The sequence below is a fragment of the Macrosteles quadrilineatus genome, unplaced genomic scaffold (assembly GCF_028750875.1).
Source record: "Macrosteles quadrilineatus isolate MER2022 unplaced genomic scaffold, UCM_ALF_1.0 Scaffold_7__1_contigs__length_78375512, whole genome shotgun sequence".
Taxonomy (NCBI): Eukaryota; Metazoa; Arthropoda; class Insecta; order Hemiptera; family Cicadellidae; genus Macrosteles; species Macrosteles quadrilineatus.
Window position 1 is genome coordinate 20316156 of NW_026542600.1, and position 23433 is coordinate 20339588.

General features: G+C 32.3%; 1 protein-coding gene across 3 annotated transcripts; it reads right to left on the reverse strand.

Moving 5' to 3' along the window:
• Nucleotides 1–387: 387 nt before the first annotated feature.
• Nucleotides 388–19173, reverse strand: LOC128998648 (uncharacterized). 3 transcript variants are annotated; one of them, XM_054424874.1, is made up of 6 exons: nucleotides 19067–19173; nucleotides 17414–17632; nucleotides 8033–8238; nucleotides 5781–5919; nucleotides 4896–5026; nucleotides 388–902 (listed from the first exon to the last, which is right to left on the reverse strand). In XM_054424874.1, exons 2-6 carry the CDS (start codon nucleotides 17454–17456, stop codon nucleotides 609–611), a joined length of 813 nt encoding a protein of 270 aa, XP_054280849.1. In that variant the 5' UTR covers nucleotides 17457–17632; nucleotides 19067–19173; the 3' UTR covers nucleotides 388–608. The 3 variants fall into 3 exon arrangements, with proteins under 3 accessions (XP_054280849.1, XP_054280847.1, XP_054280846.1); XM_054424872.1 differs by having other exon boundaries at nucleotides 430–902; nucleotides 4896–5029; nucleotides 17414–17576; nucleotides 19067–19168; XM_054424871.1 differs by having other exon boundaries at nucleotides 430–902; nucleotides 4896–5029; nucleotides 19067–19162.
• Between the last annotated feature and the right edge of the window lie 4260 nt (nucleotides 19174–23433).

Genomic DNA, 23433 nt, shown 5'->3' on the forward strand with positions numbered 1-23433 from the left:
CTTGTTGAGTAAAAAAATGTTACAACTGATTCATCTAGATGAAATGTCTTGTCCAGTAGCCAAAGCCAATGGTAAAACTAAAACAAAATAGTATTACTACAATTATAACCAAATACAAATTGGAAAACCACAGAATAAGATGCAAGCAGATCAATGTGGTTTTTGAATAATATTTTTGAAATTTACGTTTAAAATTAATATAAAAAGGTTGGCAGTCCTTTTTATCCTTGAATTCGACCATCCACATAAAAGTCAGAGGCCTGACAATGGAAAGTATTAGGCAAAGCGGTTAGTGAGCTGGCAGAGTACCTACACAAATGAACTGCACTGATAAATTTTAAGTAGCGGCATCGGGAAACGAACCCCCGTCATTGCTCCTTTGGTTCCATAGTTCACCACTATGTCCATACATAACATGGGAACCCTACACATCAATGTTTTCACATAATATTTTGTATCAAAATTAATTCTTTATTCCAGAAAACATTAAATATATAAAATAATATAATTTGTTCAGTAATTATCTAAAATCTAGTACAACCAAATTTATCTTAATCTTAAAGTAAATCAAAGTAACAACTTAATGAGCACTTATTCAACTGTTTAGGCTAAAAAACACTAAATACAAAAGTGCTGTACACAAACAATAACATAAAACTGAAAGGCTGGGAGGGAATGAAACTCAAAGAGACAGTTTGATTTGTGGGAACGTGAGGGACGGAGTAGTTTATCCTCAAGAGTCTATCTGTAGTTGCTAAGTATATGTCAAACTGAGAAGCTGTGCAGCGCAGTCGAAACTGATGAGGGGAGGGGGGAACTGATAGACGAAGATCAGACACTGACGTGTCAACATCTCCTGCGATCACATAGCTCCTTATCTCAGCGACTGCAGAGTCAGAGATCTGATCAACAATCACAGAATAACATGAGAGCTGTAAACCTTCAAAAGTGGAACTTAAATTTAAATACATTTGAAAAAAGAGGGTTTAGGAAAAAAGATACTTTACTTATTCTGGAAACCCATATGACTGCAGTTTATAAACATTTTGTATTGTTGCGTAGCATATTATTAGTAACATATGATATCTTTTAACATAAAAATCAGTGGATATTTTATGACAGGCACAGGACTCTTGACTAAACCCTCATGCTATAAGTAGCATTGACTCATAGGGATTATAGAACATTATGCCATGAGTACAAAATAAACACTTCAAGTGTTCAATTAATGCAATCTACTTAGCGTATTGTACATATACACTCAAGCACATAAATACTGCTTTTATTTTATAATTCAAAATACACAGCTTAAGCTTCTCTCATTAACGTAAACAGCTTGGATCCCCAATTAGTAAATATCAATAATTATGTTCTAGTGTGTCATAAATTAGCTTGTTTGGTAGTGACTAATAATAATACATTAAAATATAATTAAATAAACTATTTCGATAGTTTATTATTAAAATTTTGTTGTTAGTTTTTATGTTAGTGGATCGTCGTAACAAATTTTGTTTAGCATTTATTTTTCACGGTAGGCTAATCAAGTACTATCATACAATTTACAAAAACAAGAAATAGCAAATCATATAAAGACATGTATAAATATATGGTATATCGCGAGCTTAAGTGGTACTGATATAATGAAGAAGTTAACGACTGAAAAGATGTTAACCACTCAATCGCAATGTGAATAAAGCCAACTGAAAAAAGTATACAGTAGAAGGTTTTTGCAGACATTGGCTGATACACATGCAGGAATCAAGAGTATTTAAATGATTTACAAATAATTTAATTAGAGGTGCACTAACATATTCCCTGTTCCTAATACAAAGCATTCAGCCATGTTAGAATTCCTATGTGGGTGTAGAAATGATCAGCCTGATTCACTTCTGAGCAAGCCAATGGGGGTTTTTGTTCAAGTCAAATATCATGCTTAAATCATAAACCTGTCCATTGTCGCACAATGGTTCTACTTACAAGGCAAACTATTTACTTTTCCTGTCTCTAGTAGAGTTGATGGCCTCCATGCCATACTTTAAACTTATAATTTAGTTCAGCTAATACTTTCAGATTTTTATCGCATTATGTGTTTTGGATAGAGATTTTACAAAGTCTAATGTAAACTCTGATGATAAATAATTAATAAAGAAACTAACTATCTCCAAATATAACCTCTTCCTTGGTTGAAATTTATCAGTCTACATCTAGTGGAGATATAAGTTATTTCCACCAAAGATATTCATCAGGATTCCTTTTGAACTTTATCAATAAAAGTGTATAATGATACTCATGCTGTACCTAGTCTACCCTAACTGACTGGGACTCTTCCAAAATTTCTCCCAGACAAGTCGGCAGTTAGTTCACAAGACTCATTATTCCCTCTCAGGTCTTTTAGGATTACAATGGGGACTTCAAGTTCAGGATTTAGCCCACCCTCAAGCCTTATGAGATAAGTGGCTAGATTAAATAAATACAAATACAATTGGATTATTAAAAGGCATGAATGACTTAACATTCTAGTATCTATCATCTTGCAAGAATAACTGGTTCCACAAAATGTCTTCATGGCTATGAAGGATATCATTTCAGCATTTGTGTATAGCATTTTTAATTAAAAATGTTTTTGTCAAATTAACTAAATGAAATATTTATGATAGTATCTTGTTCGGCTAAAACATAAAAATATAAAATTAAGAACTAAAAACTCATGGAGGGGTTTTCAATTTTATTCAATGTTAACTTCTTGTAGCTCATAAAAAGCTACCGAGCTGTTGAGAGATGTATACATGGTAAATACCTTATGTACGAATTGTACATTGATATGATATTGTGGTAAATGAGATGAAATATGCAAATTGAACTACAGAAACTTTCATTTTAAACCTGAAAAGATTAATTTACTGTTTAAGGAAAGAAGAAGAGACAATCTACCAAGAACAACTAAGAGAAATAGTTATCAAACCATCCAGCATTCTAATCACACTTAATGCTGCAATAGTTTTTTTAAGAACTTATATAACTCTGTCTTGTATATCCGGCCAACACATCTCTAGAATATAATGAATCATTAAGTAAAGGGGAGAGTCAATGTAATACAAGAATGAACAGTGTGCATAGATTGAATAATTTAGTGGCGAGCGGAATTATTAGAACCCTTCTCCCACAACCTTCGCGTCGCGTCTGTACAGTCATCTAAAATATTGACTTTAGATCTTATTTAAATACATATTTAAAGTAGGGAAAAGTGGAGGAAAAAGTTGCCTGTCTCTCTCTTTGGCATCCTAATTGACACAATATTTCCTAAATTGATTAAATTTAGTAATTATCTTACTACGTAACTGCCAGAGTTCCGAGGATAAATTGAGCAATCATTGAAAACAATATTAGTTTAAGTGATTTAAAATTATAAAAACGTAAGATTCGTTAATCTTAATGATTTTGAACGGAAAAAGAAACCACCAATCATAGAGTCAAAACCTAAAAGTACCAAGCAAAAGTTCTTTTTGGTCTGTATCTTGAATGGAGTATTAAAAACTAGAATTGAATCAATTGAACTGAATTGGAATTGAATTAACACAGAAATGTTATGACAAGAAAAATTATTTTAATTTTATTTTGCAAAACCAAACACACATCTGTATTCAAGACAGATTTTATCATCTCTGTTGCCGTACATAAACCACAAATTTACAGACAAATATGAAACATGTGTAGGTAAAATGGTTTATACATTTTATAGAAGAAGATAAATATGGATATAATGCTGGAAATGGAGCGTCCATGTAAACTTAATTTGTCAAATTCATGTCTCTGTTCACTAATGTAAGCGTATTCCATCGGCCCCATCCATCACAAACTTTCAACAAACATATTCATCCTCAATGTTTACAAGGTCAAAGATTAATGTCAAAACTTTACCACTCACTGCGCCATTGCCAGTCAACCTGATATTTACTAGAGTGTCCTGTTTTGTTAGTGATAACTTTTCTTGCCCGTTTATATCTTGAGAAAATATTATTCTTAGAACTTGTATCCTAGATTGATATACAAGGTGTGTTTGAAAACTGTTATAAATTAGTTTTTTTTTAAATACAATTTAAAATTTGGTTAAAAAATGTGTGCTTCATTGACATAATAGATGAGGGGTTTTCTATCTCAATACAGTACAGTAGACCCTTCTTATCCAGACACCTTTAACCAACTTAAATTTAACCAAACTACACTTGGCAGAAGTGACATCTCTTTAAAGGACAATTTTTGTTAGCAACCAGACTGGATTGGCAGGAAGTGGGTGGTACTGGAACGATGATGATGTTTTTGTGGGAAAGATTCAAGACCAGTGACCACTTGTGAATATAAAACCATTTAACTAGAACATAAGAAATTTATTTCTCCTTAGATTACAAAAGATAAATTTTTGACCTTCATTTTAGTTTTGTCACCATAGACTTTCTGGTCTGTGTAGAGTAGTGATAAACAAATAGTGAAACACTGTTATAAAATATAAGCCAGAATGATGAGATAGTGCAAGCTGATCTAGAATCTTGAATCACCATAATCTGTCTTATCAGTCCAAGACACTTCCACTCAGTGATGGTTATAGGACCTTGTCAAGGAGGGGGGGGGGGGTTAATAGGGGTATTTTCACACTGACATCCAGGAGGGGAGTCCGGAGGTCCCCCCTCAAGATATTTTTCTATTTTCAAAGCCGTTTGTTGACTTTTGAAAGCCGTTTTTAATGTATAGAACTGTGTCCAAAAACCTCCTTTATGCTTTAATGATGAAAAATATGTTTACGTTTATATTTCCAGGGTTAATGGGGGGGGGGGGGGGGGGTTAGCCCCTATAGCCCCCCTCGGAACCACCAGTGCTTCCACTTCTATGCTACTGTTTACCTGTTTGTCATCAAGGTACCAGGTGATGTTCACTGGGGGATGACCTCCCCTAGAACTACACCTAGCAGAGATGTCTTCCCCTTCATTATACACACTCTTGCTAGTCACTAGGGATGGTCTTGATACAGGGTCTTCTGAAACCCGCAGCACATTAATGTAGAAACATTGCACTATATTGTACTGCAAGCTTTGCCAGTTGTTAGAAAAGGATAACTTATTTCCACGTCAAAGCTGTATCCTGTTTTAGATTATTAAAAATTAACACAGTTGAGGCAAAACTAAAAATACACCTTTTTTGTAAATTATAGAGTACCTATTTTGAAATCACAACAACTATAAATATCTAAAGAATTATATAGAATTTTTCAGTAGCATACTTCGTGAGTGAGTGGCTCGTTCAATTATAAGTTCTGTTTGAATAAAATATTGCTACCTACTGCTGGTTCATGAAAATGACCATCGTCTTTGGACTACTTCAAAATCCTTCAGGATGAGCGTTTTTCCCATAAGGCACATTGGGATGGCCTTTAAGGGCCATCAGCTCCGCAATAATAAAAGAATCAATCAAAATAAGTAATCAACCTAACCCATTGTAAAGTTTTAGACAGCTGAATGCATTGAACTCATATTTGTAGTTTGTTGATAATAATTGAATTAAGTGTGATATAATATGTAAGAAAAAGAACTCGTGCTTTTTTATGTTGTTTATGGTGTGTTCCTAGTGTGGTGGCTTTAGATGGCCTAAAAATATTATCCAAAATAGGGTTTCTTCCTGAAACCATCCAGTTTTGAATATTCCATACCCCTAAACCCTCAAAACATGATACCTATTGTCTGCGGGAGGCCCTGTTTGCTTGTTTCTGAGTGTAAAAACTGTTGCCTCACCTGTGACAGAGACAAAGTACGACTTGATGATGGTGTGGAACAGTGGTTCCTCAGTCACCTCACATTTGTAGATACCCGCCAAACCTCGATGCATCGGTCCAAGTGTCACCACTGACTTGTTGAGACTATTCATCTGTAACTATGGTTACAATGTGACTAGACAGTTCTTATTGAAATACTTGCAGCTCTCTATCCTTTGCAAAAGGGGTCATCTATTTAAATGTTTAGGGAATAATTTTAAAGTACTGTAAAGTTTGGCTACTAGAGTAACTGCCATCATATGAAAATGCTAAACACAATATGGGTCTCCCATTTCATTGTCACGAAGAATAAATTAACTGCTGAATATTGCTTTAGAAAAATTCCCATTAGTGAACTAGCTTTTACCATAGGTCTCGGTAGGACCCAAAGCCAGGACTGATTTACTATTCCATTTTGATGTCTCCAGAGGCGAAAAACACAATTCGTTGAAGTTTATTTATATATATCTCCATTAGTACAACAACTCAAGTAAAAATGATCTGAATTTGATAGAATTTGGTACAAACGTGTAAACAAACCTAGGTTTTTTTTAACAAGTTCATATACCATCATGATCGGACTATGAAACTAGAGGTTTAAGAGGGGGGGGGGGGGGGGGGTTCACGGGGTAAAAGTTTGTTTTTCCAATTTTTTTCCTTCAAAGTATACAATTTAGCAGTTTCTTTCCGAAGCATTTTGTAGACCTTGAAAAACGAATAATTTATTAGAGATATTGAAGCTTCGTTGTACGTCTAATATGTTTATGGGAAGATTCAAAATAACTAAATATTTAAAATTTCTTTGTTAATCTTATGGAAAATAAGGAAACTGTTGTAGTTTACTTGTTTATGGATGTGTTTCAATCAAATTTGGTACAATTATTTGTTTCATACCAAGCCATTAGTATTTAAATAAAAAAAAAACCTTTGTGATTTTTCTTTTAGCAACAAATCTAAGTACTTACTAACCCTGGGGAATAAATATAACATGTTTTATGGAATATTTAAGTAGAAATCTGATCAGGCTATTCGCTTAGTCAACAGGTTCGCTGTGGCAGGGGTGTTAAAATATTTAATATGGATTTATCAAAATACATTATAAATAATTTTTGGCTTAAGAAAATAACTTTAAAATATTAAAAAGATTTATTTTCATACAAGTCTTGTGATTTGGCTAATTTTGTATAGATCAATAACATTTGACTGGAAATAATATTTTTTTGTGTTCCTTAATGAGCCACTTCTAGTTTTACTAGGTTAGATGTGTAAATTTCCTTTAACGACAACCATCTATTTGCCGATACTTCCCTACAGGGAAATCTGCTAAAAGACATGCTGTTAAGGTCCTTAAGAGGCTAAAATTAGGGGAAAAGTTAACTTCATGATGAAATGCAATAAACTTCTACAATAATTGCTGCTGGTATTGTACGAATATTTAAATGTTTATTTTTACCATTCTTATTATTTGTATTCACAAAACTGTAACCGTTAAAGGCATTTACATGTTACTTAATACTATTTTAGTAAAATGTCTGTTTCTACAAGGGGGTTTAGACCAAACATCAAATGTAAAAGAATATATTTAGTCACAGTAACAATAACAGGTATCATGTTATAGTTAATTCATCAAAGTGTTTGTTCTTGTTGTTGTGCTTATCTGTGATTCTTTACCTGGAGTGTGGAGAATACATTCGCTTAAGGATTTTTAGATGCTGAGTTTAGTATCACCAACTTACAAGAATGTAAATTGGTATGTTTATTTCAATTGGTTTTTGTTTGGATGTAATAATATTTATTATTTTCTTTTGCGATTAAATTATAACTCTTTACTTTTATAAATGATTTGATATATGGTAAGTAAAGTTATAAGTGATCTACGCTCATTCATCAACCCAACTTAAAAACTAATACGCTTAGAATTACTTTCCATCTGATAAAAATTGCAGTTTGTATAATAGTAGACTACACAAACATTTTTCCATTAGAAATTGTAACATCTAATTGTAACTATTACTGAATAATATTCTATAAATACCTGGAAATTTTGCATAAACATTCATCAAATAATTTCCACGCTATCAACTCTAGTATACTGGTTATTGTTTTATTTTAAATTCAATGTCTTAAACTTCAATATAGTTATATACAGTAACAATTTAAGACCTCAGGTTTAAATGTTACGTACAATACTCATATTAGCAAAAGTTCTAAATAATTATTTTCCAAACTAACATGTACAGAAGCATCTTGAAGAGGAAACATCATGGTAGGAGGTCTGTCCCGGGGAACGAAGCGGAAGAACTCTGTGTCCTCCAGGTACAGCTTGGCGGTGTAGAGGGAGTTTCTGTCAAGGTGGTAGGCACAAGTTAGTGTCATGAAGCCTCCGGTCCTGACTGCTTCGGGAGCCTCAAGAGTTACATCTCTGAGAGATTCCAGTCCTACAAAAAGTTTTGAAACCTATCAGTGCTGCTTTGATATCTCAAATGCTTAAAAACCCTGGTTGTCTGGACCTGGTAGCCGCTGAGGGACATAGAAAACATAACTATTTCCCTCAAACGTCTTCTCTGAGACTGGGATCAATTATATGTCCGCATCATAATGTCGTGATAAAAGTTTTAACATATCCCGCGATCGAGGCCAAATAAAGAGTATCTTCCACTCCCACGACTGCCAAGACATCATCACCGTCACCCGTGCTCCCACCAATATCTCTGTGTTTCCCCACGGTCACAAAGACATCATTATCGCTTTCGCGATTGCGGCAATATTATGACACTCCCTAGCCGTAGCAAGGACATCATCATCATCACCTCTCGTGATCACGGCAAATCAAATCTAAATTAAATTTACAACAAAAAGATTTCATACAATGTTTTGAATACAAAAAACTGCATAAGCCATGCATATTCCCCTGCTCTACATCTCCCAATGTACATCCCCAACAGTATGTGTCTGTGTCTGTCTGTATGTATGTGTGGATGTGTACACTGTACAGAGCTACAGACCACACCTGTAGTCCGATTTTGACGAAATTTTGTACGAAGGTACTAATCCATGGTATCTCCAAGTGTTTTTTTCTTCATTTTTTTTTATTGATTTTCAATGGTGATATTCCCATAAAATAACAGGAAAAACCCCAAACGATTTTGATAAAAATTTAGTATATGTTATAGTCCCTTAAATTCTGAACAAAATGGTAGAACTATCTTTGCTGTATAAATTACGGTCCAAAAGTTATTATAACTTATGTTATTTCCCCATAAAACCCCCATAAAATAACAGAAAAACGGATTTTTGGAAAAAAACTGGTTTTGATAAAAATTATTATCTTATGGTCCTTTTAATTCTAAACACAATAGTGCAACCCCCCATTGCTATAATAATTACCGTTCAAAAGTTATTGCAACTTTTGTGATTTTCCCTAGAAAATAGTTACTCCCATCCCTCCGCTTACCCATGATAAAGGTTGTTGACAAGCTAATGGGAGAAAGTATGAGTCAGATTGCTGATACCGTTGATTTAGAATGGCGTACAACAACGCCTCAATACATTTAATTGTTTGTTCTTTAAGCTATACAAAATAGTTCAGAAAGAATGCAAAATTTTATGTTAAGAGTCAAAAATAGGAAAACCCAATGTTACCCCTAAAAACCCGTTCCCATGATTCAATCATGCTGGTTCACGAAATTGTTTGAATAAATGTAGATTTACAAATTTGACTGAATTTCATCAGTCAGATGGTTTTATTCAAGTTTATATGTTGTGAATACTTAAATACAGTTATATACAAGTTATATGCAGTTTACTTTTTAATATGCTTTAATTTACTACTTTAATATGCAGTTATATGAGTTCATTATTAAAACTGATGGTGTTTTTGGCCTCTGGGGACATCAAAACAAAAACATATATAGGGTCTAGGTCTTACCATGAGACTTACGGTAGTAGCTTATTTCCTAAATGAGAAAGTTGCTTAAAGTTCACATGGCATAATTTACACATAAACGCTTAAGATTGTTATGTATTCTGTCTTGAAGCGTCAAACTACAAGTGTGTCTGTTTGAACTGTTAACTGTGTACACAGGAGTTAAGTATTTCCCACTGACTTATTCTTAATATGATTCTACGTACGTGATTATAGAGTACACAGATGCTGAAACCTGGTATTCAATGAATGATATGTAATTAAAATTTGACAATAAGGGATAGTGTCCCCGTTTTACTACACCTGTTTAGATGGAATGACTAAGTTTACGAAAAAAATATAGATTCTTAACATACACTTATCAAACAAAAAACCTGGTATGTTTTCGATGTTTCAATAGATATTTTATAATTGGAATTTAACGCTAATTTTACTCGTTCGGTATTTTTGCTATTACTGTACAATATGAATACCTACTGATAGTGTATAGTGATTGAGTAGCGTGGACTTTTTGTACGCATAGACTTATTATTGAGTGCTCACTAAATATCCTTCTAGATGGATAGCCCTTTGAGTAATTATAAAAAGCAAATTTGAGGTTTATTTCACCTATGTGCTTTAGTTTCGACTCACATTCCCTCCGTGCAGCACCACACACCTCTATCCAATTTTATTTGTGTACGTATACCTATTTAAATATTTTCTGTGTCATATTTTATTTTGTTTGTGTTTATTTATGTTTCAGATCTTAGCAGGTTTGTATAGTTATTGTAACTTTTGTCCTTTTTCCCGTTATTTGCAAATTATTTATTTTAAATGTCACAATTTTTGTTTTCATAATCTGAAATTTTCTGTTTTTTAAACAAAATTCTCTTTATATAAAGAAATTATGTTAAGTTTGGAAAGGGCAAGGAAAAAATTATTTTGTTAAAAACCACAGAATGGTATATATCCGTGTAAATTTACATTTTGGGACATATTTTCACATTTCTAAATCCACTTTGATCCATATTATCCAAAGATAGTTCGCAGAATGAAAGGCAACCCTGCATATGAATAGTAAATAATTAGTTACTAATTGACACAGACACGCTGTATATTTAGTTACAATAAACCTAATCTCGAGAATAATGTATGTGTATGATGTTGCATAATAGCATAATGTGTACACTAATATATACTAAGTAGACGTCATTCAATCACTATACACTAGTTACGACTCTTTGATTTACTATCAGTAGATATATTCAGATCGTACAGCAATGAAAAAAACTTAAATAGCAAAATTAACATTAAATTCCAATTAAGAACTATCCATTGAAACATCGAAAAGTTCACGATCAAAGTTGTTTATTCCAAATGTATTATCTTTTTGATTAAATAACTTCTTGATCAGCATTGTACGTGTTAAAAAAATATTACGGAAAGTAAATAAAAGAAACGTCTTATAACAATAAAAACATATATTTATGCTTATACACCTCACAACCTTACAGTCATAAATATACTGCCTATTGCCTATTGGGTCTGATGATGATTGAAGTGGCCAATCGAAATCGATCACCACTTACCATTTCTTTTATTTTTATATTTACTGTCTTGTGAGTAACAGTATAAGCGTAAATATATGTTTTAAGTGTTATAAGACTGTTCTTTTATTTGCTTTCCTTAACCTTTTGATTGTCATTGATCTTAGCTGTAACGATCCACACTTCACATAGGTTTATTCCAGTAAAGATTATATCCGTAAAAGGGCGTCAGGTGTACTCAGCTGTATTATTCACTTTTAATATTTAAACAGATTTGAATCCCGATAAAAAAAACGGATACAAAATTTGTCTAAACATATTTTGATGAAGAGTATAAAAGATGGTTTGACGTAGATAAAGTGAGGACAAAAGGCAGCAGCGAAGGGAGCGTGCCAACACGACACAATAGCGGGCGTTTGTCTTCCAAAATTAGCTCGGTCACAATGGAAGCTTACGCCAAGCGTCTCCGTGATTCGGGAATCGTCACAGGCTGCTACAAGCTGATAGTGTCATGTATTTTGTCTGATTGCTAACTACCTAGATGTAACTCGGCCGACGATGATCAATATGCGTAGGTACAACCTGCAGGGAACAAAAATAAAAAATCTTGCTTACAATTATGAAATAATAAGCATTACTTAGTTTATGCTGAATATTATAGGGTATAATAATCCAAGTGGCGTAGCATGTCTAGGAAAATTATCGTCTAGATCAATATTATTTATAACCAAAACACTACACATACACTTTGGTCTACAGAGTTTTAAGTCAGAAAAAAATAAAAAAAGTCACCGCACCTGTTTAAGTCGGACGTCAGGGAGGGGCTCATTTAGAGGATATCCGGATATCTTAGGGTACCATATGAGATAAAACTGTAATGTCAGAGTTTGAGCTAAAATAGTAAAAAGTGGTAGACCTATGAGACCTATGAGAAAAATTCCAATAAAAGGTGTAAGGTGTACACTGGACCTTACGAGATGTGGGATGAGATTCTAATAAGTGGATATGACTTAAATCATTATGTGAGGTTAAGAGCTAAATATTTGCAGTGACGCACATAGAGCATTATGAAAGTCGTCATGCATTACTTATTGCAGTAAAACACTCTAAGTATATTACAAAACATAAATGTGTAAACGCAACATAATTGATCACAGGATTAAATGTATTTTCTAAAAACCCCGATCAATTCAAACACTTGTTAGAGAAACATTTATACTAGTGACCACAGCTAAAATTCAAAATGCTCCACAAAATTATCGACTCGATGGTTAAATTTTCTTTATACATGTTAATACTCTATGTAAAAGACATCTTAAAAAGTATTCCGTTTGAATTGGATATATAAATCCAAACGAATAGTGTTTTGGCCTCTCGGGATATAAAAAATAACAAGTAAACTGGTGCCAGATCTAGACCTTGCCACCTACGGTAATACAGTAGCTTTTTCCCTACATGGAAATTCTCTAAAATGTAATAAATCGATTATAACCTGTTGAGTGAGTGACAGGCTAGTCATTCGGACATATCAATGTCTACCTTCAAACAGTGTCAATAATTCCCGCACCGCAGACATTTCCAGGAATACACACCGTACGTTGAAGCAAAAGCCAGGTGCCATTAAAAGTTAATTTAACGCATCGATCCGTTTGCTGGTTTATAAACTTAAACAATAAAAAAAATCCGTAATACCTGAAGCTATACTATGTAGCAAACAGAAGAATTGTGAAACACGAGTTAGTTGATTGTTGTTTAAAAGAAATAATTCATTTAATATACTAAATTTTAACGAATGTTGTAATTGACAGGATGACAGATTGAGACGAAAGGTTGATCTACACACATGAATTCAGTCACAGTCCAGTCTCAGTTGCATACCCAATTCTTCAGTCAACCGTCCGTCAGTTGGTTTCAGTCAGTCTTCCGTCACTTTATTTACAGTGATGTTACAGTCAAGAATCTTTAAATATAACACAATATTCTACTAAATTTTCATCGTCCATCTTGTTGATTGTTACAAACAGTAACTTAAAATATAAACACAATCATTTAGACAAAAAACTATTTTCTAACCTCAAAAATGTCCGTCAGGTGTTGAAACAACCCTAAAATATCGGTGGGAAGAAATCTGAAAATGACTGACGGACATCGGCAGAGCGACTGACTGAATTGCGACGGATGAATGTGGATAGCACAATAGAAAATACATTGAGGAATATTCTTTTTTACTGTGACGTGACTGATGTGACTGAATTGTGCCGTGCGGAACTGATGTGTGTGAATCGACCTTAATGCGTGAAATTGAATCACCCCAATTAACATTTGATAATTTATCCTTTTCGTGTATTTTACCTTGTATCTAAGAGTTATCAGGGTATGCTGTTGATTCATGACAATGCACTGTGCGTCAAGCGTATTCAATTATTGACAAAATAGAATAACAATGAAATGCACTAAATTATTACAATTATATTTGTTGGTTCAGCTTTTTATTTTAAGGAATACGTTAGTTTTTTACAATTTTTTTTGACATTTTCATAACATCATTAAATTGCAAAGCACAATGACTGACGCTCAGCATTTTCATGAAGACTACGGCAATAGCTACTTCTCTGTAGGAAAATTCGAAAAAATTATAAAAATGAAAAACATCAGTAATTTCTGGTGTATTTACTTTATTTAAAACTAAAACAAAATAGTTTAACTAATTTTACTACCTTTAAAAATAAAGAACTTTCCACTTTCAGAATTCCTTAGCTTGTGTCAGAAATAATTAATCCCTCAATGACCTTAAGAAAAAGTTAGGTCACAATACTGCCACTAGGCCATGATAAGACTCACACTATTCTAGTGTTTTAGTTTGGTTAGTACTTGATATAAAATGTACAGTATACCAGCAATCGTGTTTATCTTATTTACAAAAGTTGGAATCAGTGATGCAAAGCGAGCGACTTTTTTTGTAAACGGACGGATGAATTGCAACCAATGACATGCATTTTTTACTGTGTGGTTGCGGACGATCAATATCCAAACCGTACCAGATCTGTCACTACAAATATTTTTAAATTTTGAGTATGAGTTTTTTTTTTTTATTAAGGCTATAATTAAAATTGTTGGTCAATTGAAAAAGGTGCACATTTGGGCCCATAACATTTGTTATTGTTATTGTAATGAATCGGTTAACAGACTTGTACGGTTTCTTCATTGATGGTTAAAACCTCAAACCTTAAAAGTTAAGTACTATTAAATTCACAAACTTTAGTACAATTTTCCTTTGATGGCATTACGTTCTTTTGAGATGATTACATTTGTGAATTTTTCAGCTAAACAATTTAAAAAATGAAGTTGTAAAAATTTTTAAATTACATATAAAAATATAAAGTAAAATTTTAGATGGTTTCACTAAGCTTAAATTTTCTAACCTAAGTTCATAAAATCATGGAAATACAGACAGAAAAGTTTGTGTAGGGAAATATGTAATTTTGTCAAAGAAAAATTTTGTATGTATACTGTCAGTTTGTTTTTACCATGCTGTAAATTATTGACTTAAGTAATCACTCAAACACATACTTTTGCCGTAAATGTCCTAAGTAATTACTTATATAAACACATGAAAATCGTTTGTACACAATCCTGTAAAAGTGTTTTAGTTTATAAGCAGTTTGAAATACACGTGCAGTTCTTACTAAGAAGACTAACTCGCTGATATGTCAGGTTTATAGTATGGTCAAGGGGAAAATAATGGAAACATTAAAAATTAGGAGTTTTAATTTACCAAACTCGTAAATGGAGGCTAGGTTTGGAAACAAAATAAATATTTGAACATTATGAAATCCAAAATCGGAGAATATTTCTCGATTATGTATTCTTGCCTAACTCAGTTTATGGGACAATAATTATGAAAAATAAATAATTATATTATATTTAAATAATATTACTTTTAATAAGTACCTACTTAGGTTTGCCGTTACAGTGAATTTAATAAAGTATGTTTTCATTGAAATGCTACTAGCTTGGTATGAAATAAACAAACACGTCAAGTTTTATAAAAATGTATCACTAAACAAGCAAACTACAAGAGTTTATTTATTCTTCATCACATTAGCATGACAATTTTACATTTACAGGTTTTTTCGAATTTTCCTTGTAACCATTAGGCATACAGTTATGCTTCAATGCACTTAATTATTTATTTTAAGCTCTATACAATAGTTTGGAAGCAGTGGCGTAACAAATTTTTACGGGCCCCCCTGCAAACTTATTTTTTGGGCCCCCTCTTATTAGTTTATTTTTAGACCACCGATACAACATAATAATGTTACATCACTACACCATTATATCAATATTAGTGTTTGTAAATAGTTTTGAAATAATTGAAATCGAATAAAAAACCTTATTTTCCATCCGTCTATGAGAATGTTTATATCAAGGAGGTTAAAAATTTTACATTTAATTTATTACACATGTTATTAATTTTTATTACCCTGATAATTAGACTAATTCGTTAATTACATGGCAAAGATGTGGTTCGAATTCCCCTATTAAACCCTTAGGGCCCCCCGCATTGCGGGCCCTGCGGGCCCTTCTGTTACGCCACTGTTTGGAAGGAATTCGCAGAGATTTATGTTTCATTTATCAAAAATGGGGAAACAAGTTTTTACCTCACAAAACCCCGTCCCCATAGTCCGAAAATTCTGGTTCGGGAACTGATTTGAATAATCGTAGGTTTAGGCATATACCTTTGTACAGAATTTCATCAAAATCGGACGATTTTAACATTGAACTCTATTGTTACTTGAAGTTTGAGTTTTTGGTGGATATATCCGTTTTAGATAGGTACTGTGTGTGTGGATGTGTACAGAGCTACAGAAGACACCTGCGGTTAGATTTAGATTAAATTTGGTATCACTGGTATATCCAGATGTTTTAGGGAAGTAGCTATTACCGTAGGTGGCATGGTAAGACCTAGGCCCGGGATCGATTTATTTTTTCATTTTGATGTCCCCAGAGGCCAAAAACACCATTCGTCAAATTAAAAAAAAACTCAAATAAATATATAAGTCCGTGAACGGGATAACTTGAGTAATTTTTGTCTGATTTTGATGAGATTTGGTTTAAAGGTTCAAGACGGGATAAACTTCAATGAGATCGCGAACCAGTATGATCGGGCCATGAGAACGGGGTTTTACCGGAGGTTTTATGGGGTGAAATTTGGGTTTTCTCATTTTGACCCTAAAAACACAACATTTTCCAATTTATCTCTAGACCTTTTTAAAGAGCTTAAAAAAATTAATTTAGTATATCAAAGTGTTTTTGTACCGTTATTGGAAACGGAAAAATTCAAAAAACTGTAAATTTAAAATTCTTATGTTATTATTATGGGGAATATTGTAAATTGTTGTAGTTTTCCTGTTTATGGATATATTTCGATCAAAATTGGCACATTTATTTATTTTATACTAAGATATTAATATTTTACTAAAAAACACTTTATTCGTTTTCTTGTAGCAGCAAACCTAGGTACTCGTTAAACCTAATGTTATTTAAATACATTTATTTGAAAATCAATTCAGAAATTTTTATTTATTTTTGTTTATTTAAGGCTATTTTCCAAAAAATAAAATTACTTTGATTTAAATTTAGCATGTTGTATTCCTTATCTCTAAACAAAATGTTACAACCCCCATTGCTGTAAAAATTACAATACAAAAGTTATTGCTTCTTACGTGATTTCCTCCATAAAATACCATAGTTACAACCGCATATCCGCGTTGTTGACAAGCTAGTGGGAGAAAGTATGTATCAGATTTCTGATACCGTTTACTTAGTTTAATTTCTAAATAAACATGTCATTTTTGTCAGAATATATTGTTGTATAGAGATTGCGGGCTTTTCATGTCAAAATCACTCACCAATATATGTATTCCAGGAATATAGTGGATGTATAAACGCTTTATTCCAGAAATTATGTGTTTGACAATGGCAGCTCGCCGAAACATGCAACACTTTGACCAAGGTTACAATTTGGAACTGATAAAAGGTGATGCAAAACAATTAATCAACGAACAACGAATTTCAATAACTGTTCAACTAGAAAACTTATAACCAATAATCGTTTGAAGACTAAGACTAAGATGAATAAGGAAATAATGAACTTACCGTGAATCACGTAAACTAGAACGACCAAGAGAGTAGCCAACATTACAAAACTTGTAAACTTCTGTATAATATGAATATCACTTATAAAAAACCAAATATCTAACTTGTAAAGCGTAAGTTATGGTTGTTTTCAATGTCGGAAAGTTTTAAGTGGGATTCTACACTGTAAATTTGAATCAAGTGTCAAAATATGAAGTTAGAAATAGTTGTAGACTTATGCTAAATAGTGAGATTAATGATGAATGTAATTAACAAGGTATTATGACACTAGCTTGAAGTCAACGTCTCAATGCGTTAAGTTCTCATCAAGAATTCAACACGCAAATAGTCTCATAAAAAAAAAACGAGGGAATTTATTTTTACCATAAAATAGAATTTCAGTTATAAAAGTTCCCAAAATAAAGTTAGACATGCACAATTTTATTCGCAAAACTTTCTGGGGAAAGTTTTAATAAGTTTTGTATTTTTATGATGCAGCTCTATGTAAAATAAGTTTTTTTTCACATTTGTGATGGTAAATAGGATTTAATGATTGTAAATAAAGTACTAAAAAGAAAACATAAAAAAGATTTATATAAATAATAATTGTAATTATATCACTAAACCAACTGATGTTTTTTTTTTTAACTTGTGCTTACTACAAATTTCACCTCAGTGTATTTCTCTATTTTAATGTGATTTATATTTGTCTACAAATTCTGGAACTAAGAAATTAATGCCTCGCATTTTATAGAATAAGATAGTACAACCCTCAAATATGTTATGCTGAGATATATTCTATGCCTATATTCTAGGTTATCTGACAGTTTCTTCATTCACAACAACTACCATGTTTGTAGTAGTAGAACCTTGATAACAAGACTCTCATGGGGATTATCAAATAAGAATTGTTATCAAGGTTGACTTCTTATTGAGGTTTGCAATAACATCTAATTAAAGGGTAAAATAAATTCTAGGGGTTTTGAAAACGACACTGGTTATCAAGGGTGACTTGTTATCGAGGGTCTTGTTATCAAGGTTTCACGTAATTTACTGCCATAAAACTTTAATTTACTTTAAAATGAGCCAAGAAACAGGCTCAACTTAGAAATTGTTCAAACATTTTTTATTTGACGTGACTGACTGGCCTTGGAAACAGTTATACAATAGATGTTTCTGTGAGAATCTTTGTTTGAAAATATTTCCGTTAATCCTATAAACATAACATTACTGACGGATTAAGAGAGTTAACAAATGGAGCATTGTTGATTCTTGTCTTAAGTTTACCCTGTAGCAAAATATGTTTAATTAATAAAGTAAATTGTTCGCAAAAGATTAGAACTGTAATTCAAAGTATTAGTTATTACAAATTAAAAATATCTACGAATATGTTTGGGCGTCAAAGTTAAGAACTGTTCATGTAAGTAGTTTTGTTTAAGTTAAAATTTTAAATGTATACATAAATTGTTCGCTTGAATGTATATTGAGTTTTTAGGGACATTCTCAGTTTTTATAGCCCGAAATTTTAGTTGGTAATTAATTTTTTTTAACAAACGTTTTTGCCTAAAAAAATTTTGATAAGTTAGTTTTGAGTGAATTTTTACGATTAAAATTTGAACAAATTTTTAGTTTAAGTAATATTTATATAAGTTGTAACGATTGACATGCACGAACCAATCGAATATATTGTTTTCAGTTTTCTACTCTGTTCTCCTAGTGTCACACATTGCCACAGTCACACATTGTCACAGTACACTTTGCCACAGTCTAGCTACGTCGCACGACCGCGTCGCGGACTCGACTGAGAGCGTCTATTCCCGTATCTTCAACTCTCTAATATATCTTTCCTATCCCCCGTCGTGTCCTCCTAGAACATCTCATTACTGTGGAAATTATATGACAATTAATGTGGATTATAATTCTATATGACAATTAGTGATTTTCCCATACAATTCCTATATCAATCGTGCCAAATGGGACAAAAGATTAATTGCATACATTTTTACTTTATCGGGGCTATGGCCTATACGAAGAAAGTATTGTTTTCGTCAAAATTTTCGAGTTTGAGTTTTGAGTGGATATATCCGTTTTGGGGTATATATCCCTCTGGACCCAAAAAAGTGGTTTTCGAAGTGATGTCTGTATGCGTGGATGTGTACAGAGCTACAGACTACACCTGTAGTCCTATTTTGATGAAATTTGGTATGTAGGTACTAATCCGTGGTATCCCCAGGTTTTTTTAATTTTTTTTAATTTTGATTTTTAATGGTAATTTTCCCATAAAATAACGGAAAAATAAGATTTACTAAAAAATGGCGTGAACTATTTTGATAAAAATTTAGTATTTATAGCCCTTTAAATTCTGAACAAAATGGTATAACTCCCCATTTTATACCAAAAATGACGGTCCTAAAGTTATTGTACCTTATGTTATTTTCCTATAAAACCCCCACAATATTACAGAAAAATGGATTTTCGAAAAAAGCAGGTATTGATAAAAATTAGTATGTCATGGCCCTTATAATTCTTCAAAGCTGCAATTTCTAGAGTAAAGAGTTGAGTAGCTTAGCTATTTTCAGCTATTGAAAAGGAACAGTTTGTCACACATATATCTAACAGTTTATATACCTTTAGTTGTTCTATTTTTGTAACAAATTTTAAATAAGATTTTCACACTAAAAATAAACAATATACCGGTTCTCTTAGTCCTTCATTAGAAATGCAGGAAACTGTTTGGCGAAAAGGGTGGATCACTGAAAATTTTCCGCAATCTACCGGCACGTAGGTCTGAGTCTGGTAATTTGATGTACTTTAGACGTAAATTTACTTTATTCGCTTATTTAAAACACGATTATTAAATTTAAAATTTATTGCTATTTAGCTTAGCAGGAAATCACATACATCCATATTTGATTTTAAAATTTCAATCTATGGCTTTTTAATCAGTTGGTCTGTTATAATTGTTACCTATGACTCTGATTGTAATGTCGGTCAAAGATGCGTCCAGGATCCAAACAGCCTAATATATTATCAGCCTTAAATTGATATATGTATATAAATGTAAAAAATGTAATGTGTTATAGCCAAGTGAATATGTATAATGGAAGATTTAAAATTAAACTAAGAAGACGAGACCATTAACCTTCTTTTTGCTCTAAAAGAGAGTTTGATTGCTCAGGTTCAACATTAGTTTTATATTGCTGTCCAAAACGTGTTTAGGTTATCATCAGCGTCTAAAACCTGCAGCGTTGTAGACTGGAGTTTAAACATACTATCTGATCAATAAAAACATCAACCTGACTTCATTATCCTTCGCCATAATTGTACAACACCTAACATAATTTGGATAATCTTAACGTTTTGTACAATTCTTGTGTAATGTGTATATCGCTCTTAAACTCTTGTTTGAAAGTAATATTTTTCGTTTAAATCGGTTATTTGTACATTGGTCATTGATAATGTGGTTATGCCTAATTCAAACTATGTAACCTTAAGATTTTTCCTCCACGAGAATGACATAGAATAAGAAAACTTTAGAAAACAACGGAACTATCAGTAAGTGAACAAACTTAAAAGTTTGAATCTTTACAATTCGTATTTTAAATTTACATTTGACCTTTTCTCAGATTGTTATATTGTAAATTAATTGAACTAACGTACTCGAACTAATTTAATCTGATTTAATATTACAGATGTTAATGTATGGCATGTAACTGCGTTTTAGTGTTTAAGGTTAGCCTATATGTATTGTATCTTGAGTAGAATGCAACGGCTTTCAAATAAACTAGAATAGCTTCGTCCCGATCAATGTTTAGTGGTAAATGTAACAAACACTTATTTTAAGAGCCTACGGAAAGAAAGTCCTAATTATGTCATAAATTTAAGTTATCTTTTTTAAATTTAATTTGAACTCTTACTTTAACCGTACTTAGAAGGGTTCGGATAGGTAAAAAATACCAAAAAAGCATTATCAGTTATGCAATACTGATATTATATCCACAAATATGTAACAGAACACACCATTTTAGTAAATTGTTGTAGATTTTCGTAAACCTAGTTTTTTAAAATTTGCTGTTAGGTTGAACATGGACCCATTTTTGTAGTGTTTAAATTTTACTAAATTAGAATGATTTTCAGATAGGTTGAACTAATAGGTTCAATCTTTTGTATAAAAAATTATTTATTTTATTCGGACTCTAAAATATTTCCCTACTGTTTAAACGTTCTTTAGTTCTATTTTAATTAGTGAATCGTTTTTATGGTGGCAAAAGGGTAATGATGGCCCTAAAAGACTATATAGTAAATAGTCAATGCTAAAACGTAAAATTTTATAGTAAATAGTCATGAAACGTGATAAAGATGTTGTCAGTGCCAAGGACACATGTGTTCACAGGTTTTCTCTCTTGGAGTAATTACTATTCCATTCCCGACATTCAATTCAGGATTTCCATTAGATTACGTTTATTCGATTTCTCTCTATTTGTGCCAGTTATTCAAGAATTTGGTGTAGAGAGTGTATCGTAGGATGTACCAAAGTCATGTTCGTATTCTATACATTTACAGAAAGATCTTACGAAGGAAAGAATTTACATATGTTTGGAATGCCACAGAAATTGTAGCTTCATGTATTGCCTCGACAACGCATACGTTGATGTATACAGAGTTTTTTGTAAGAGCAACTTGATTTACATGAATGGAAATTCATTCAATTTATAGTTGAAAAAACTCCCTCTTATCCGGACACCTTTTAACCGGACATCGGTTTAACCGGACTACACTCAGACAATTTTTATCAGCAGATTGGATTAACCGGACTAGATCGGCAGGAAGTGGGCGGTACTGAAACAACTATTCTCGTGGAAAAGATTTGGGACCAATGATCACGTGTCTAAATACAATGCTCTCCCAAATTTAAGTGAACTACTGTGTACAGTATGCATTTAAACGGTCCGTTTTTACGAGTTTTTAGGGACGTCGGTTTAACCGGAAAACCGTTATCCGGACTGGCCTCGGTCCCGAGGAGTCCTGATAAGATGGAATCTACTTATAAAAAAAGTTGGTTATTTTTGTGTTCAATATCACACACAAAACAGATTACTGTACTGTAGTGTGAAAATTTGAAAATGCAAGGGAAAGTAAGAGGACTTCGCCTTGCATTTTCAATTTTTCACTCTCTAGATTTTAAAAATAAGAACTTGTAATTAAGCACACAGCAGCCTTATATTAACTGTCATATCAGCTGATAAAATCTTTTATCAGCTGTTTTTGTTTACGTTTTAAAACGATGACTGTTAATGTTTTACTTTTGTTGACGGGCTAACTTATAAAGCTATGGAGTAATTTGAAGAATTATATATGTTTTAATATATGAAAATAATGTTGAGTTTGTAAATTTATATAATAGTACGGTACACAAAAATATTTGAGAGAATAAACCAAAAACGTTTGCTTACGAATACAAGCTAATAAATCCAAACAAAAATATAAATGAAAAAGTAAACAGTTTTCCCCTAGTAAAATAGAAAGAAAATAAAATACCTGAAACAAGATTTTTTATGTTTTATGTAAGATGTAAAATAATTGTATGTGAAATTCGTGCCCAAGAATAGTTCCGGAGTGCAAGTCTGAGCATTAGTTACCCAAATAGCTATCTTGAATCGGTACATCAAAGGCTTGTATTTCCGTTTCTCTTCTTCTTCGTCAATCAGCTGATATTCATTGTTAGATCGGGTTCAGGGCTTTCACAAGGTTAATCAAGCAAAGAAACAAGCATAGTTTTTAACAAAGAATCTATGAGCCTTAAATATTAGAGCTTGATTACACTTTGTGCGATCCAATAATGAATATGATATTGTTGTATTAAGTCTGTTCTTTTATCATGTGTTTAAATATGTTTGTTGTCAGATGTTTTTGTAAACATTAGTTTAGTTTGAAAATAGAGTTTGTTCAAGCAAGATGTGTGAATAATATTCTTGTATAAGAAATAGAACATGGTGGCAGCTTAGTGGATTTTTTATCGAACAAAGTCTAAAACCAGCATG

Excerpts from the sequence above, each read along its gene's own strand:
- LOC128998648 (XM_054424872.1), bottom strand. The coding sequence starts at position 17,456 with ATGTTGGCTACTCTCTTGGTCGTTCTAGTTTACGTGATTCACG. Across the intron at positions 8,239-17,413 it reads TCTAGTTTACGTGATTCACG|GACTGGAATCTCTCAGAGAT; the intron begins GTAAGTTCATTA and ends AACTTTTTGTAG. Across the intron at positions 5,030-5,780 it reads GTACTTTGTCTCTGTCACAG|AAGACCCTGTATCAAGACCA; the intron begins GTGAGGCAACAG and ends TGCGGGTTTCAG.